We start from the raw sequence: 18,850 nt of genomic DNA, 5'->3' as shown, positions 1-18,850 counted from the left end.
TGTTTCCACAATGATTTCAGTAATGCAAACAGCTCCACTCGTATTTGTACCCACCTCCTAACGGGGAGCAGAGAGAGAGGCTGTGAGCGACGGCAGCGGCTCTGCACCTGCCATGCTGCGAGCGGGGGCTGCGAGCACGAGCCACAGCAGAGCAGGAGTTGGCCAAACCCCCCCGACCCTGCTGCTAACGGAGCTGAGCGTCGGAAAGCTCAAAACACAGACGAGGGCACAAAGATGACTGTACCTGTGATCAGCACGGTGCCATCGCACGGGTCTCCTTACGGAAAACCAACCCAACGAAAGCAAAGCTTTGAGGAATTTGGAAAGGCAGCATCCAGCCTTTTTTAACGTGTTTTGAATCCCTGCGCTAACGCCGAACCCTGAAACACAGAACAGCTTTGACGCTGAGTCACTTGAAGCAGCGCACAGCCCATCCCACAAAACCAGGAGGGATCCGTCTGCCTCGTGCACCATCCACACATTGCTATGCAGCTACGCTTGTTTTGGTGCGTTTTCCAGACCTTCTTCAAGTGCACTGAAAATAAACACCTACCAGTTCTTCTCCACCTCACCAAGGTCCTGGGAACGTGGTAAAGCTCACATTCAGCGCAGGCTTCACCTGAATTCAACAGGATTATCCACAGCAGCACCAAGAACCGAGCAGCTGTTCCCGCTGCCGGGCTGTCCTGCTCCTCCCAGCACTCTGAAGAGCACTTAAGAGTAATAGTTTCTTGTATTGTTCAACGGGGACACAAGGTGCACTAAATCACTGAGAGGTCATATAATTACTGCTGGGCTGCAAGCAGCAGCAGCAATCAGATCTGCTACGGTTTGCCCGGCTATACACTAAATTCACGGATCTGGATGGAGAGCGGAGGTGATGGAGCGAGATGCGGAGGCTCCCGAGGCTGGACCAAACCGGAGTCCGTCCCGAGAGCTGTAAACCTTGCTACGGAGCAGCGGGAAGCAAGCCTGTTCATTCTATACATTTACTGCTGAAATACACTTGACCTTCTGTGTGCTTGATCCAGTATAAACCACAGGCATCCACTGGGAGGATTAGCAAACATTTAAAATAAAAGTCCAAGCGGCTCAGTACTAGGTAAGAACAGGCTGGATTAACACGTTTCCCGTAGCAAACTAATAAAGGTGAGGACTTGCTGAAAGCCCACATGAGAACTTGTCAAGCAGATTGTAAAACAGAAATGATTACAAGTAACAGACAGAGTAAATCAGGCTTATTCCTTTGCAAAGCACTCGTAGGCACGGGGCGCGAACAAACAACCCGCTACAGCGCAGATACCGCCCTCTGCACTGCCCAGACCCTCTGACGCACTGAACCGCTGCTGCCGCGGAGGAGATTCACCCCATCCTAAATCAGGTATCTACAAGAGCGGCAGGACAGACCACCCTGCAAACAACCCGTCCCTCCCCGCTGCTTGCAGGGACCAGGGCTGCCTGCGCAGATCCGCCTGGAAACCTCCCTTTCCCAGCGGCAGGGCTGCAGAGGGAACTCACTGATGTTACATCGCTGGGGTTTTTTCGCTGTCCTGGACCAGTGCCACCGGCCAGCCCTGAGCACAAGCGCTGCCGGGGACCCGCAGCTCAGCCCGGCCACCCTCGCCGCGGCCAGGCGTCACCGCGGGCGTCCCGGCAGCGGGCTTCCCTGTCCCCGCGCTCCCGTGTCCCAGACCTTGTGATCTAAACATTTAGGCCTAGGGCGGTTGGGATTTTTATTTCTTTTGATCAGAGCAGAGTCTCAGATCTTGAAAGGGAAGTGTGCATGTATTGCTGAAGCATACCAGAATCTAGGCACATTTAAGGGCAGGCAGCCACAGAATGGGGATAACTGACCCAAGAAATAGCCCTTTGTAAAACCGCCAGCGTGGCATCTGCAAGCCCCGAACTCACACGTTTTTCATGACGAGCTGGAGGGAAGGGGGGAAAAAAAAAGGGAGGGAAAAAAAAAAAAGAAGGTTCATGTCAAAAGACAAAAAATCTCTGCTCCAAAAGACACACGAACTGCTGCAGAATCCCGCCTGCCCCTTCTGCAGCAAAGCCCAAGGGAAGCTGCTGATGAGTCAACAGCCAGCCTGCGTCGCCGACCGAGGAAAGGAAGTCCAATCTCCACACTCGAGAACAAAGTGTGCTGGTTCACACAGTGCATGCTGAGAACGAAGCCTCGGAAAGCCCTCCCCGGGCTGGGAGCCGTGCTGCCGCAAGGATACAGCCTGGCCGCCATTCCAGGGCTCCTGCTGCACGCAGAGGAAGAGGGAGAGGTGAAGTCCAGGCATTGCTGGGACGTTTGCATCGTGCCACCCCACTGCCGGGCCAGCCTGGCCGCAGCTCCTCGGCGCTACCAGACCACACACCACGGCAGAGATCGCTCCCGGCGTTACTTTCTCCCTTTGCTGGAACCGCTCCCTCCCCGTGCTGGGTGTTCGGGATGTGGCATCCAGCCCCGCTGGGATGAGCCAAGGTGTCCAAGGGAGCAGAAGGGAAGAAGGGCGGGGACACGCCCCAGTCCTACACCCATTACTGGTGCACCAGTTAATTCTTCCTCCAACCCCAGTACATTCATCTCCGACACCGCTCCCCATGAGCAGACCCACTCTGTGTCCCTCCCCTTGCTCCCTTTTGCAATGACGCTGGTATGGCAAAACCACGGCGTGAACATCCCTGCCAACAACTCTGCGACCTCTCAAAGAACTGCTGGACCTCCTGGAGACGTTGGGACAACTCCTTATGGGACCGGAGTCCACTAAAGAGCAACACAGCTCGAAGGAGATGAACGCTGGGCAGCTCCGCATCACGATCCGGGCACAGCCAGCCCCGCACCAGCTCGACGCACGCCCAGCAGCACAGCAAGGAGCTGCTTTACCTGCGTAAAGGAGAGGGGACAGAGGGGACCCAAGGGATGAGGACAGGACAGTGACACAAACACTGTGCCGACATGGCAGATGGCGTTTGCGCTGGTGCCACCGCCGTCACCGAGTGGGTACTTGCTGAGGTTGTGCCTTCCTGTTGCCACAGCACTTTCTGTTTTCTGTTAAAACAGGGCCACAGCAACGATGCAAGTATAGATCCGCAACGCCAAGAATATCTGGGAAGCCTGCCAGCAAGAAGCAGCCTTCCTGCTCGTCCTCCCGCTGTGTGCGAATTCACAGGAAACAGAATCTACAGCACATACTAATGTGGCTTTAATGCGAGACCCAAGAGCCACCTCTAGATCCTGCCCGCATCCCTGTCCGCCCCGGGAAGGAGCCGCATGCCAAAAATGTTAAATCATTAAATAAAGGAGGAATTAAAGCTCGTACAGGTGCACAAAATCACCCGTAGCTGCCACTGCTTTATGGAGCGATGCGCTCTGCTGAGGGAGCTCAACGCGCCGCCGTGCACCGCACCGGCATTGCCACCAGCGGGTAGGGACGAGCCCGGGTCGGGTCCCTGCACACCCGCTCTGCCAGAAGGGCTTCACAGCCTCCCACGAGCACCCATGGCAAACCAGCAAGGCCCACTCTCCTCTTGGGTGTATCACGGTGTGACTCTGGCAGGACAAAGCTCATCTAAAGCCTCTCTTTCCCATTTACAACAGGAGTGGTACCCACAGCCCCGAGGCTCCGAGACTGTTGCAATAACTCCTCCTGCTACTTTACCTTGCACAATCCTTAAACTCAAGCCGTGCTGAGATGCTCCAATATTGCATCCAGCACTCAACTGTGCCCCTACAGAAGACTGGGATCTCGTACCTGGCTCTACCACTGACTCACAGTAGGAATCTCCGTGGCTCAGTTTACCCATTTGTAAAATAACTGCGGAGGTCCCGTGGGAGCTGTAAGGCTCATCTCTGGTTCTGGAAAGCCTGTGGCAATCCTTCGGCTATGGGCTCCAGCAGAGATGGGATGTAGTGTCATGACCAGGATGTAGTGTCATCACCACCCACATCCCAGGGCGGGTGACCTGGAGATGCGCAGGCGGAGGATGCCAGCCTGCCGCTCCCTGCCTGTCGGAAGGGAAACTCGCCTCGACTCCTCATTCCCCTGCTCTCATCCGACTGCGAGTGGCTTTTCTCGCCACGCTGGAGCCCTTCAAGCTCTGGGCAATTCTCAGGCGCGTTACCGTACAAAAGAAAACCCTTTTCAGTAGCGATGAGCCAGAAATGATTGTGGAAACAGCTGATCTCCTGCGCTGCCTGATAACCCTGGTGTGCGGGCGGCCGGCGGCAGCATCCGTGCCTCCCAGGACACCGAGCCAAGAGATGCTGCACCTCTTCCCCCACCGCTTTCCTCGCAACTGCACTGTGATTTGCACTAACCTAGAAAGGACCCTCGAGTTTAAGGTGGCTCTTAGTGGAGGCATTTTGAGAGGGTGGCTTTCTGGGGAAAGCATTCCTTAAAATACAGCTCTTTCCTTCTGCCTCACCCCCAGCTTTTGACATTTTAGAGCTCCAGAAAAATCAAATGTTTCAAAAAAATCTAATTTTCAGCTTCGGAGACACAAAACCTAGAGGCAGGCTGCGGGTAGGAAGAGCTGGTTTCCAAGCGCCCAGGCGGGAGATGAAAAGAGCAGCAGCGGCTGCGTACAAGGCACCTTTCGGAGGGCGAGAGCCATCTCTGGAGTGGGAAGCGACCCTCGCACCCTCCCCGGCAAAATCTGCTCGCTGCCGACCGCTCAGCCCAGGACCCAGACCCCGGGGGTCACAGGATGATGGGCTGAGGATTATTTTGCAGGCAGCGCTTGCCTGCTCTCCAGCTCCCAGGGCTCTCGTGGCTTCTCCCCCCCGCCTCCCTCTAGGAATTTCACATGGAAATGGCTGTCAGGAGTGACAACATTAGGACTGGATTTCCACGGGCATCCGTGCCCTGCTGCCACAAACCTAAGGGCAGGATACTCTGTCACACCCCTGCGTTGCACCTTTGAGATGGGGGGAAAAGCAAAACGCTGCCCCGGCAGCGAGGAAGAGCGGCAGCTCTGGGCTCCAAACTCCCCGGTCTACAAAAAAAATCAGTGCTGGGATGTTTTTCAGCAGAGAAAGACATTCGGACTGCCCATGTCCGACACAGGGAGGATCCGCTGGGTTTATGTGGAATTTCTGGAGTAGGGAGAAAGGGAAGTTTGGAAGCAAAGGGGGAAACTGGTGCGGAGCCCGTGGGGCAGCAGCCACAGGGCGGTAGCGAAAGCAGCAGCTCAGGTGGGACCAGCGAGGTACCACTGCTGCCGGGATGGAGATGGGGGCAAATGAAAGCCATTAAAACCAGGGAGGCAAATGGAGTTGTAAGGCCTTTTAAGGCTGCTCTCTTTAGGCAGGTGAAATATAGTCATCTCTTGTGAACGAATACGTGATGTTTCTGCAAAAGAGGGCAAGCTGCACGAGGGAGCTGGCTAACGCTGGAGATACGAAAGGGACTGCAGGCTTCATCGGTCCTTGGCAGCCCCAACGCTGCTCTCTCCATCCCCAGCTCTCACACTGGTGACCCACGTGGGAAAACATCGAGGGCAGGGATGCTATCGGAGGGAGAACGGCTCGGGAGGAGCACACCCGTCTCTGCCGTGCCTTCTGGTGGAGAGATGCTGTCCTGATTAAAAAATAGCTGGCAGTGTCACCGATGTCCCCCTGGGACGCGCATCATGGCCACAAACCAGGTGCAACTATTAATGCTCTGTAAAATGAGCTCTTCATTCCACTCCCATGGCACCAGCGAAGGCAAAATACCCTGAACAGGCTTCAGTCGGAGGATGAAGCCCTTCGGGCCATGCTTGCTGTCCTGCCAGCAAAGAGAGATGGTTCAGGCAGATGAGACGCGGTGCAGGACAGACAGATGGAGCAACAAGAGAGGAAAGACCTCCGAGGAAGCTAAGGCTGTGGGTAAGCAGCATGATCCCGCAGCAGCCTGGGATGAGCAGGGCCCGTCGCAACCCAGAGGGGCTGCAGAAATCCACCTGGGATTAGCTGAGAGTGATGGAGCCACTAACGAGTATCTTTTGAGAGGTCACAGAGAACGGGTCAGATTTCAGAAGACCAGAAGACGACACACATTATCCGCCTTTGAAAAGAAAACTCGGGGAAAACCACTGAAACACATAAATAAGCAATCTGTATGAACGCATGCAGAAAATAACAGGGGATAAGAACCATGCGATGCGGGTTGGGACCTCTGCAGCGGATGGATAGGAGAGGAGCAGATGGGACCCATCTTGACGTAGCAAGGCTTCAACGCTACCTATCAGGAGATGCTCGCTGGTGTCTGTCGGCCGTGCTGGGAGCTCTGCGGGGCCAGGCTTCCTCACGCAGACACGAGCTACGCTTGCTCAGTCTGCTGAATTTAGCTCTGACGAAGGGGAAGTCACAAACTCTTTGCAGAGCAAGGCTTGAACTCAAAACGGCGCTGAGGAATTGAAGAAAGAGCTGGAATTATTGCAAGAGGCAATTCATCAAGGATTATGGCATAGTGCTGCGCTTGAGAATAATCAAATGAGCAAAATAACCCCAAGAAGTAGGAAATTCTTCAGAGGAGGATCTGACAGTGGAAGTGAAACCCAAGCTCAAGGTGAGTGGGCAGCGCCAGGCTGCGGTGGGGTGTCTGATGTCCCCTCCAAAGCCCGTGGGCATGTCCCTGTGGTGACATGGGCAAAACCAGGGGAAGCCTGGAAGACGGTGGCAAAAACTTTCACAACTCCAGAAAACACAACCTTTGATGAAAGCTTAAAATGGATGGATCTGTTCAGTCTAGAGGAGAGAGGGCTGAAGAGACACGGTAACGATCCAAAAAAAATTGAAAGATATTGGGAAAGGGCTGGTGCTGGAGTGGGACAGGGTGGGATGGGGACCTGGGAGGGATGACCTGCACCAGGCATCGCTTTAGGAGCATCCCTGCGCAGGAATAGGCGGCACCCGCAGAGCTGCCCCTGGGGATCCCCGAAAACCAGGGCTTAGGGAAAAGTAGAGGGGCACGTCTGCAGCCTGCCCCGTGCCGTGGCAGCCCCCGGCTCAGAGGTCTGGGATGCAAAACCCCACCCGACGGAACGCCGGGACACAGCGCCCGCGGGCAGCCCGCTGTTCAGGCTGGCTTTACATGGGCACCGCCAGCCCGGGCAGCGCCGAGCTATCACTTTTCGGCTGGAAATAGAACCAGCGTGAGCCTTCAGCTGGGGAGCAGAGCGCTTGCGAGTCCAGACTGCGGTTAGCTATCAAAGACAACTAAAAAAAGATATTCCACACATAGGGCTTTTTTTCTCCTCTCTTGTTTTTTTTTGTTGTTTTTTCTTTTTTTTTTTCCCGAGGATTAAATCAACTCAACAGCCCCCTTTACAACTTCCCTTTTGATGTGTTCAGACTCATTAAAGTTTCATTTCTTTCTCTGTTTTCCCCGGGGGAGGAGGGGGAGCGTACACAAAAGTTTACTTCAGAAGCGAGGTCGGCAGCTGCAGCAGCAGCTGCTCTCGCTGTGGGACAAGCGGAGCCTCCGCTGGGCTTCACACCCTGCCCAAATCCCTCGGCAAAACGCATCCTCCCGCAGCCGCCCCGCTCCCGCACACAGCCCCGGCACCACGCCGGCACCGCGCTTCCCCGAGCGCTTCCGCAGGAACACGCGCCCAGCGTCGCACGCCACGGAGCCGGCGGTGCGCCAGCTGCAAAGCCCCTGCGAACCCCGCGAGTTTTGCGGGCCGACCCTGTGAGTTTTTTGGTCTGACCGTGCGAGTTTTCAGGTCCAACCCTACAAGTTTTGGGGTCCCTTCCTGACCCGCCCGGTTCCCCCCACCAGCAGCACCAGCCTTTCCCCCGCAGCTTCGGCCGTCGCCCTGGGACGATCCCCCGCGCGCAGCCAACGGGGAGCAGCTCCCCCACGTTTCTTTTCTGCCCGAGCAGCTGTTTAAGTGTCTATTTTAAAACTCAGGTCCCTATTTTAAAATAGCTAATGAGACACCGATCTAGGCCGACAGACATCGTCTCTACAAGGTCCGGGAGATGCTTGGCTATTTGCTGGGCTCCTTTTCCCAAGCCCCGAATCTTGGCACGCTCGTCACGTTTCCAATACGCACAAACAGCTTACATGGTAAAGAGGAAAGTTTTTAATTTAAGGGCCAACTCCTGCACCCCTGCCGTGAAACACCAGCGGTACAGCCGTGTGTTTCTAGATGGAGACGCATCGACCTGCCAGGCAGAGGCTGACATTCTGAGTGGTTTTCTGTTGGTGTTTTTTCATCCTCCCTTTGATTTTATCAGGTCTTTTTTAAAATTCCCCGACCAAGAGGAGCTGGCCCGCCTGGCACGGCTCCTCGCTGCCACCCGAGAAAAGCTGGGGACGCACGAGAGGGACTTTCAGAAAGCAACTGCCCACGGCAGGGTACGGTAGGAGGTCCCCGCGCATCCCCTTTCCATGCTCTCCGAGACGGTGTGCACCCCACCAAGGCAGAGGGGACCCCGTGGAGGGGACCCGAGGGAGGGGACCCCGCTCGCTTACCTGACCACGGGCTCGGGGATGGCCTCGGCGCTTGCCGGCACCTGGACGCCCTTCTCCCACTCCTGCCTCCAGGGATCGGCCAGGACGTAGTACTCGTCGGGGCTCAGCTGGAAGGAGTCGGGGATCTTCATGGCCGTTATCAGATCCGTACGGAAAACCTGCACAGGAAAAAAAAAACCATCCAACAGGCAGGGTGAAGGGGATGGGCAGAGGCTGGGTGCATGCCTGCCCGGGGAAGGGTGCCCTGGGGAAACGGTCCCCAAGGGAACAGCATGGTGGGTGCCTGCGTCCCCAACGGCACGGATTCGGGGTGTCACTTTATGTCACCTCCGGGGGGAGGTTTGGGCAGGAGTCGGGGAGAACAAGGTGTGCAGGCAGGGGCTGCCCATGCTTGGCCAGGCAGCACCGAAAGCCCGAGCCCCCGCAGCTGCAACCCCCCCCCGGTCCCCTAACCCAGGCAGATGTGAAATCCAGCCGCAGGGTGCAAGCTCGGCCAAGACACGGGCTGAAAATTAGCATTGAACTAAAGAAATGACAGGCTGCTTTCTCTTAGGGGATCAACGTTTTAACACAGCCACACGAATATCTACTCCGAACGCCAAGGGAGTGCAGCAACTGGGCTTCTCCATGTTCAGACTTGTTCTTGGCATGAACGAAGCTGTGGGAAACACAGAGCCACCGCATCGCCCCGAGCCCCTTCACGTCCCCATCGCGTCACCTCGCTGCCCTGAGCGAGGACAGCCAAAGGTATCCCATCGGGGCTCGATTGCTCCAGTGGTGATTGCACACGGAGGAGCAAAAGGCAAAATAAAGCCAGGCTGGGTTACGCTAGAGCTGGAAGATATCCCCCTAAAAGGTGATCTAGGTGCCTGCTTACACATCCACAGCCAAACACATGGAGATTTTTCCTAACCCAACAAACCTCCTGTGAGACCGACATTGGACCCCTCCTCTGTGAAAATCCTCCAGCCCCTCAGAGAGTGAATGGGCTCGTTCTCCATCTCACTTCTGGCCCTGCAGCGTCTTCCCCCAATATACTCGGATGAAAAACTCATTCCAAAAAAAACCTTCATGGTTAATAAGGTTTTCCTTCCAGAGGGTTGCCTGACAGCAATGACTCGAGCAATCCTGCCTCTTGCAGCATAAAACTAAATTGTAAATGAAAATGGATGATTTCTCCTCTCTACCATCTGCTATTAACCGAGGGTGCCAGCAATCATGCCTGGACACTATCTCGCTCTACCTACTCCATCCCTGCCACTTCTGCGGGGCCGGGACGGATCAGGTGTTTTCTTCAGACGCTGTTTAATCTGCAGAGCCTATTTTCCAAAGGAGCGTTGCTTTGTCAGAACCGCAGTAAATGATACAACATGGTTTTAGACTTTGATACAAAGATAACGTGCTTTGGAGAGTATTTGGGAAACCAAATGGGCTGAGATGCAGGAAACTAGACATTAACTAAGACCACTGAGACCAGTATTTAGGTCAGTTTGTTTAATCCTCAGAGTCTCACTGCTAACCCAATTAGAGTTAAATACAATACATAAACAACCTTTTCTATGTTGGGACCTCTTTGAATTTTACTGGTTCCTTCCTCCTCATGCATCTGCTTGGAAACATTTTTGACTACGTCTATATAAACCTGATTTGAGTTGGCCAGACACAGTCTCAGCGCATCCTTCAATAAACATAATTAACAGCCTACATATTACAGTCAGAATTAGGCTCTGTTTGAGAAAAATCAGGTTCCTTTAAGTCTCTGTGTGCCACAAATGCATGGTTACAGACACTGCAGTAACCTTTTAATACACCGCCAGTGTGAAAAATTTAAAATAAATGATAATATTAAGATAGGCATTAATTAAACAAGAGAAGGGAAATGAGGGATGCTGTAGTCCTTGCAGTGCTGTGTGTCTGCGTATCAAAACAAGCAAGGTAACCCCGCTGTACCTCGTTTTCTAAAACACAGTGCGCAAATACGCCCCGTTCTTGACCCCCCTGCATTGCCAGGGTCACAACTCGGGCGAACGGCATCTCTGTCACCCAATTTCGGTGCCCATCTCTGAGGCCAACGCAAACCCGAGCGACCCTCCCCACCTCGGACCGCTCTGCTTTGGCGGACGAGGCGGTCCCCCACGCCTGGACCACGCGTGGTCGAGGGCAGCATCGGGGGCCGGTGCCACCTCCCTGCTCCGGCCACCAGCACTGGGGTGGGAGCATCACAGCACATCTGCGCTGCTCCATTTGCAAAACTGGTATAGAAAACATTATTTTGGAGACACTTGCTCTCAGGATTCATGGGCAAAGCCAGGTAGGAATGGTTTCCAAAGGTGCTGGGCACCCAACAGGTTTTCAAAACTCCCTGGACTGGATCCTGCTGATATATAAGTGCCCTCCACCTCCCTCGCTGCCAACTCAGTTGCCTTCTGAGGACACCCCCTTCAATGCCGCAGGCTGCAGGAGCATGGCATCAGCCTTCCATGGCATCAGCCTTCCATGGCATCACCCTTCCATGGCACGCAAATACACACAATTCCTCCCTGCGCCTGCCCAGCGTGGTGCAGGCAGCGCAGGGCAGCAGGCAGGCTCCTGCTCCCACCGCAGGGCGCACGACCCGGCAGCCAGCCCAGGAGCAGCAATGGGGGACATAGGACTGTCCTCTCCAGGGCGATCGACCCCCAGAAAAGTCCATCCGTGTTGTTAACCTGCCCTGAGAGGTCTCCCCGCTCCCCGGGGCACTGGCACCCACTGCAGCAGCGCCCTTTCCAGAGCCTTATCCCAAACAAGGATCCCCACTTTCTTTTGCAGACAGCGGCGCGCAACAGCCTGAGAGGTGACGGGCCCCATCGCTTCGGGACAACACCAGGGGTGGGCGGCCACGGCGGATTTACGTCAACGCCCGACCCATCACCTTCCTCCTGCTGATGAAGAGGGAGATGAAGGAGCCTCCACCGACATGCCCTGCGTCGTGACCAGCCCGGGGAGCAGCTGGCAGCGCGGCTGGGGAGCCCTGGTCCCCCCCGAGGGCTGCCGACCACAGGCAGGAAACAAAACGGCTCCATCCGATCCTCCTGGGGGAAACTAAATGCATTTTGCTTTACTTATGGCTATCACTTAGATAATTTCTTCAGCGCTCTCGGCTGTTTGCTGGGGTCGTGGCTTCAGCGGGCCAGGCGCCCCAGCAGCATCCCATGGGCAGCTGGCCGTGCACCCCACGCTGCTCACCGCTGCTCTGACCCAGCCTCACCAATGCTTCCCACCATCCTCGGCAGATGCAGAACCCTCCAGCAAACCGCCGCGTGGACTCGCAGCCTCCGCGCTGGAAAACACAGCAACGGGATCAGCCCTTGGTATAATTTCTCCCCTCTGCATGGTGCGGGTCCCAGGCTCGTGTCTTCCTGCATTAAGTCTTCCCCAAATTCATCCCTTCTGGCTTTTCAGCTCACATCGGCGTAGAGGCTTTAGTTTTAATTTTAAGCCAAATAGGCACGATTGTATCTATTTCCCTGAAGATGATAAGGCACATTGCAGGCTGGATTTGCAATCTCACTCCTTCATTTATTTAGTCCTTCTTGGAAAACAGATAAGCTCGCCCATCCAACGGCAGCACGCCCGCCCGCACTTTATCACAGCGATGCCTCTGTCTTTTCATGAAGAACTGGAAATGCTCAAATTATTAACTATCAAAGCAGAACACTTTAGAAATGATAGAACGGCACAGAAATTGTAAAGGAAAGCAGATCAGTTGTCTGGAAATCTCCCAACAGCTAATACGCTCAAATTGTAATCTAAATGTCTTTTTGTTTTGAATTGTCTGGGATTAGGGTTGGGAAAAGACTCAATTATTCTACTCAAACTCCTCTGAATTATTTATGAAAACCAAATAAAGGATAAATTGGGCACTGATGAACCGAGGACCTGGTGGTGAAGAGAGAGTCGGGTACCAGAAAACAAGCAATTTTCCCTCAATAGGAGTGTTTACTGTTTCTCCCCGTCCACAGGAGCTGACAAATTGTCTCCCAGGCCAGGCTGCCCCGCTCCCCCCGCGGCCCTGGCCAGGCTCCGTCCTCCCCTTCCAGCTCGGCGGCGGGATCCGCTTTATTGCCTATCGATCTGCCGGCGGTGGGGATGGCCAAACCAAGACGCGCACTTTATTACCTCTGCTTGCTCAGGAACCTCAGGCAGGTTTCAGCGATGCTCGGAGATGCATCGCACCGATGCCCGGGAGCCAGCCTCGCCCTTTGCTAGAGTCAGCTTTAAAGATGGGGAAAAAGAACACGAAATTGCAAAATCCCAAGACGTTTTTGCCTTCATGCTTCCAAGCGAGAGGGAACAGGAGTCGGGGTCGGCGTGCTCGTGCAGGCTCAGACCCCAGGCAGAAGAAAGGCACACGGAGAAACACTCCCTCTCGGTCCCTGCCGATCCCGGATGCATGGGTGAGCAACGAGGAGCGTTTCACAGCAGGGCATGGCAAGGAAAAGGCAAAATGAAAGGAGATGCCCCCGGGAGCTCCCCATCGCCAGCCCCAGCACCCGCAGCAGGACCATGCCTGCACCCCACCACGCGTCCCACTGCACCCACCACCGCCTTCCCACACTGCCCACGGAGCACCGGGTTATAGCACGCAAAATGCAGGTGTCTGTGGCTATTACAGTGATGGATAAAGAGTAAGAACTGATAAAAATACTCCTGAAGATACCGCTCCTTGGCACAAGCGCACCCACCGAGGCAGTAGCAGCAAACCACCAAGTACTGCATGAAAGCAACGATCAATGCAGCAGCTTCCTTCACCTCCTCCGCCGCTGCCATTCCCAAAGCAGCCTCACATCTCGGCTCCCCAGCCGGCTTTCCCCGCTCACATCCATGTCGCTCATACACGAGGTGGCGGGTTAATTCCCAGTGTGATCACCCCGACCCCACGTCATGGACCAGGCTCTACCAGAGCAGCCCAAGGAGGACACCGACCTCCCCCCAGCAGCTCAGGCCACCAACACAGAGGTCCTGCTGCTCCAGCTGTCCCACCCGCCGCGTGGAGAAGCTGTCTGATTGCACACACAGTCCCATCGACATCTTCTTGTGTAGGAAACAGCTTCTAGGCAATTATTCCTCCCTGGACCGAAGAACTACTGGACAGTCACAGACTCGAGCTCACCCCTCCTGTCCCAGCACCACCAGTGCCAACCACAGCCTGGTCCTGCGGATCCACCCGCTCTGGGGCAGCTCCATTTCCCAGGGCTGCAAGCCTTTAAGTTACCCTTACTCACGTCTCGCCGGCCAGGCAAGGCTGTATTACCGATCTCTGCTATTTCCCCATCCTTTCAGCCCACCAGCTTGCGCTGTTGGACTGACTGCCTCCCCAGGACAGCCAGTCCCGGTGGCCCAGGAACAGGAAAAGTCACTGGGACACCAAAGCCGTCGCATTCCCAACAATACATTAACGGTTTTTGTTATTTCTGTGATTTGCTGTTGTGAAGCAAAAGCTGTATCAATTTTATCTCTCAAAAAAAAATCCCCCTGAGCTAATTCAATACAACACATCTTCCGATTTTCACATCCTAACGCTTTACTCCGCTCCAGCCTGGCACGGGAAGGACGCTCCTGTGTTACGGCAGAGACTGGCAAGGCGGGGGTTGGATTCAGCTCCTCCTTGAGCCACACACACCTCGTGCGTCGGCCGTTCCACCTCGCAGAGGATCTGCTGCTTCACCTGCCAGACGCAGCTGTGCAGCGGTTCCCCGCACCCCTGAAACGGCTGCTGGGCATCTCCAGGAGCTCTTGCGTGGACCAGCATCAATTTGTCCAACACTTGGGCAACCTCAGGGAGAAAAACCTACCCCTGGGAGGAGATGCCGTGGCACGCGGTGCCTCGCTGCGATGGGCACGCCGCGATGCATCAGGAACCCTTAGCGAAGGACTCCCAGGCTGCGCCGCTTTGCAGCAGCATTCCTCCTCCTCCTCCGCGGCCAACCAGCCCCTCTCCGAGCCTCTCCACCACCTTTCCGTGCAATCCTCCTATTGATTTCCAGCTTCTTTGACTCACTCACAAACCCCTCTAATAAAGCGGCGCCGCAATCTCACTGCCATTCAGCTCCCACTTTATGTGCTCCGTCGAGGACTCGGCTTTTCAAGTGACTGCACCGTAGGTCTGAGCCTGCCAATTATCCCCTCAGCCCCACACACCGACCCGAAAACACCAAATTCAGATCCCGCGGCAACGACTTTTCACTCGTCTGAAACCGGCTCCTGGGTGAGAGCCAAAAAGCTGTATCTGCTTTGGGCTTTAAATCGAAACGAAAAGAAACACTCGTCTAGCGCTGGTTTTAATTAGCTTTTAAAGAAGCAGCCAGCCCAGGGACTGCCGTGCAGGACCCGGCGCGGATCATCACACCCGGCAAGGCGGCACGGACTCGGCATCACCCAACACCGGTACGCAGCCGGGGCCGCCGGAGCCGGGCGCCTGCTGCAAACCAGCCCCGGGTGAAAACTGGCTCCGAAGGGACCAGGCGGCTCAGCCAAACACAGACAGGCTCCAGCAGGCCGGGTCCCCGCGCACGAGGCTTTCCGAGCCCGCGGGAATTGCGTTACGCATTTTCCCCTGCATCTGCACCCAGCTGACCGCGGGGCGGTTAGACCTCGCTCGTGGGGCGGAGGGACAAGCTCCATCCCTGCTCCCAGTCCCAGGATGGGATGCAATTTTGTTTATATGCAAAAACATCTGTATCCCTGAAAAGTTTTAGCACAAAAACACCTTTCCAAAGCACTCCACGCTGCAAAGCACTGGTAGGAAATGTAAGAGAAAGGAAGCCCGTCGTTCAAAATCAAGCGCATGCTGGAAAGCGCAACGTGCTCGCTGGGGAGAGGGTGGACAGGAGAAGCGGGAACGGACGGGCCACAGCCTGCACCCAGTCTCACATTTCAACCTGTTCCCTCCTATAACCCAACAAATCCGCAATCCTCCCCCGGCGCCCTCGCCTCCGCCGCAGCGATGCGGGATCTCGCACCGGCCGCCTCTCCGCAGCATCGCTGTGAAGGACGTGCAGCAGCGGGTCACCGCACGAGGGATGCGGGAGTGCTTTTTGACGCCGAGATAACAGGTTTTCTTTAGGTTTTGGTTCAACACTCTTTTCCCCCCGCGCCTGCCTGCGGTCCCGGCAGCCGTGTCCCGTGTACAACCCCCTTCCTCCATCCACACCGGGACCAGGGGAGTCTCTGGCTGCCTCATTTGCAGGGCTCCCTCCTCCTTTCCAGCCAGCGCTATTAGCCCTTCACTCTCTCAAGCATAAAATTGTTTGTTGTATGTCATGAGTCACAAGGATTTTTAGAGAAAGAGAAAACAACGGGAACAATGGGAGCCCTGGGAATAGTTTTTGGTTGTACAAACTCTCTTCGCATCAGCTTGAGCCGGCACCTCCACGGGCGCAGCCCTCAGCTGCCAGCCCCGCTGCTCCCCTCCCACCCCCAGCCCTACTTCCCTGCCTTCGTATCACATTTTTTCAGCCCTTTCCGAAATGAGTCGAGCGGCGATATTCGGTAGCAAGGCTCCGAAACGCGGCAGTGCCTGGTGTGTGTTTGTAAGCAGTGATATTATCTGCCTGTGGGGGAAAAAATACTTACTCTCGCGTTCATTTGGGAGCCAGCCTGCTATCTCTTCATCTAGTCTTGTTTCCTCTCGAAATGTGCTGGATGTTAAAGATTCAACGAACAACAGAATTTAAAATAGGAACAAGAAGCATTTTTCTCTGGCCCTTCTCAGCATTCCGAAGACAATGGTATTAATCTGTTATCCCCAGGCCGGCTTGGGAAAAGTGACAAAGCCACTGCAGTCAAACCTTTCAACAGAGACGGATTTTTCTCCTCATCCAGCCCAGTAAAAGCATGTCCAGTCTTGCTTGGCCATAGTCATAAAAGCCCTTCTTCAAGCGTGGAGAGCCTAGGGACTAAATCCCCATTGCACTGGCCCATTATCTACCTAGCGCAGGGAAAAAAACAAGATCTAACGCACTAAGGATTACTTTTTAGAAGGGAAACAACGAGGATGTTTGTGAAAAGGGTTAAATCCTTGTAAAGAGATATAAAAAGACAGCTTTCAAAACACGGAAGTAATATCTAAACAAGGCAAGCAGAAAATAATGTAAATTGTATAAACTTGTGGTTTCCCCTTCATCTTGAACCCTGCCTGCAGCTGCGGTCCCCGCCTCTCCAGAAGGTCCGGACCGAAGGAGAAGGGCGATGAGGATGTCCGGTGAGATGAGCAGCACCCGCAGAGGAGAGCTGGGACTGCGCAGGGCTCTTCAGCTGAGAAAAGGGACGGCTGGAGGGGCGTCAGGCAGGCGGTTTGCACAAAAAAGCAGGGTTCCCCCCCCCAATATATTCTAGCAGTGCGACTCACTGCCGGGTAGCGTTTTGGATAGTCAATAGTTCGGGAGCTAATGACTAAAACACCAGCTAAGGCAGTGAGTCAGAGGCAGCATCCGAGGGAGTCCCCAGGCCGCTGATGGCTGGGAGCTGGCGGATAAAACCGGCGACTATCATTACACACTTGCCTTGTTCTTAGATTCTCTCCTTAGACGCTGACAACTGTTCCCTGTCAGAAACAGGAGAGAGGACTTGATGACTGCAGTCTAACCAGCGAGGCTTGCGCTCATATCCCCAGCAGCCCCATAGCCGGGGGCAGGATTGCGCTAATGCGCCACTAAAAGAAGCAGAAATCCGTACTTCAGGCCCGTCTTATTCCCCGCTGCAGATTCAGCATCCAAGACAGGCAGGACCCGAGCGAGCATCCCCCTCCCTCCAGCTCCCGGGGCAGGGAGCACGACCAGCATCTCCTCGCAGGGCTCCTCGGCCGGCGGTGCCCGGGGATGGGTACCGGCCACCACGCTCCGTTGGAGGCCAGGTTCAGAGACAAACGAGCTCTAAGGAGATTAATCAAAATGACCAGATTGCTCCACTGCTATCGCTGCAGATGCAAGAAGCTGCTGGTAGCTGCCCGCGTCCATCCTCTGCCTACGGGCAAAGGCAGGGCGGGAGAGCCATGCCCATGCCCGGGCACCATCGGCGTCGCAGCCGGGCTCTGCGCCGAGGTCTCTGCCGCCCAGGCGCGGGGCAGGGGAGGACAACTGTCACCTCTGCAGCCGGGACGGAGGCCTGGTGCCTGGGACACGTCAGGAAAGAGCCCGGGCAGAGCCCCGTGACAGGCACAGATAAATATAATCGCCCTCCCTGGCAATGGCCCCCTTGGCGGATGTTTACAAACAGCTCAGTACTTTTCCACGTTAAGAAGCTTGTTTTTCCAGATGCCTTGTATCGGGTGGTTTTTAATGTGTATAGTTAATCCCTTCTCACAGAGTCTTTCATAATAAACATCACCCCCTGACCTGGCTAATAACTATGTAACACTAATGCTTTTCATTTTTTTATCTCCTGCTCGGGTTGTCAGGGGGAATGCGGATGGCAGCGCGCAGGGGAATGGGGACACGACTTTGGGAGGGGCAGGAGGGCTCGGCGGGTCCCCGCGCGCACAAACCTCCCACTCCCCAAGCCTGTCCTCCAGCATCGCCGCCCCTCGGGACGTGCCCGGACCCTCGGCACCTGGCCAGCAGCTCAGCTCTTGGAAAAGCTACAAGCCGTGTGTAAACCTGAGCCGGAGTTACTGTTTGAAAAGGCTTGTCCAGCCCCAAAACGTCCGGGACAGACTGCCCGGGGGGTTCAACATCTGATAATACATTCATCACGCTCTCCCTGTTACCCTCCTGTGGTTTCCATCCTCAGTGGGACAGCGAAGGGAAACACGCTTCCCTATTTCGTGTGAAGTAGTTTGACAGTGGTATGGTTTATGTCTCACACTTCTCAGTACTCGCACCAGCGGGACACGATGCCCATCCCGGTCCGTGCTTGAAATCCTCCAGGGCTCCTGCGAGAAATCCCCTGGGACGTGCCAAACCCTGCAGCGTTTCACAGATGACGGGCAGTGGATCCCACACGTGGACCAGACGGGTTCACGGGTGCGCTCAGTAAGAGCAGAGGTTGGGTCACTTGTGGAAAAGTTTGGAAGACGCTGTTGTAGAGGAAATCCGTAAACCAGTGCTCACCGGGGTGGGCTCCGAACCATTACCGTGCACCGCTACGGGTCTCAGACCTGCTGCGCGGGGCAATCCTGTGTCCAACCCCAGGGACAGTCCACGCTCTCCTGAGCCCTGGGTTTCACCAGGGCTGGATTCAAGCAGACCCGGATGCCGGCAGCCGCCGGGGAGATGCAGGGTAAGGGGGGTAAAGCTGAGATCTGGACCAGTCCCATCTGCTCAGGTTCCCACCACGCTTTTGTAAAAGATGGTTTGTCAGCTTGAGCATCCTGGCCAAACTCCAGCTTGAGTAATTACACATGGCCTCCC

The 18,850-nt window shown here is 55.3% G+C and overlaps 1 protein-coding gene across 1 annotated transcript in view; it reads right to left on the bottom strand.

Moving 5' to 3' along the window:
- The window catches only part of JADE2 (jade family PHD finger 2), an 81,971-nt gene that overhangs the window by 50,798 nt on the left and 12,323 nt on the right, over positions 1 to 18,850 (bottom strand). The window contains exon 4 of the mRNA XM_059825209.1: positions 8,463 to 8,620. Within this exon, the coding sequence (XP_059681192.1) occupies positions 8,463 to 8,620 (158 nt within the window). The remainder of the gene's footprint in view (positions 1 to 8,462; positions 8,621 to 18,850) is intronic.

This window comes from Gavia stellata, chromosome 16 (genome assembly GCF_030936135.1).
Source record: "Gavia stellata isolate bGavSte3 chromosome 16, bGavSte3.hap2, whole genome shotgun sequence".
Lineage (NCBI taxonomy): Eukaryota > Metazoa > Chordata > Aves > Gaviiformes > Gaviidae > Gavia > Gavia stellata.
The sequence above is the reverse complement of the archived record's forward strand: the minus strand, read 5'-3'. Positions and strand labels throughout refer to the sequence as shown.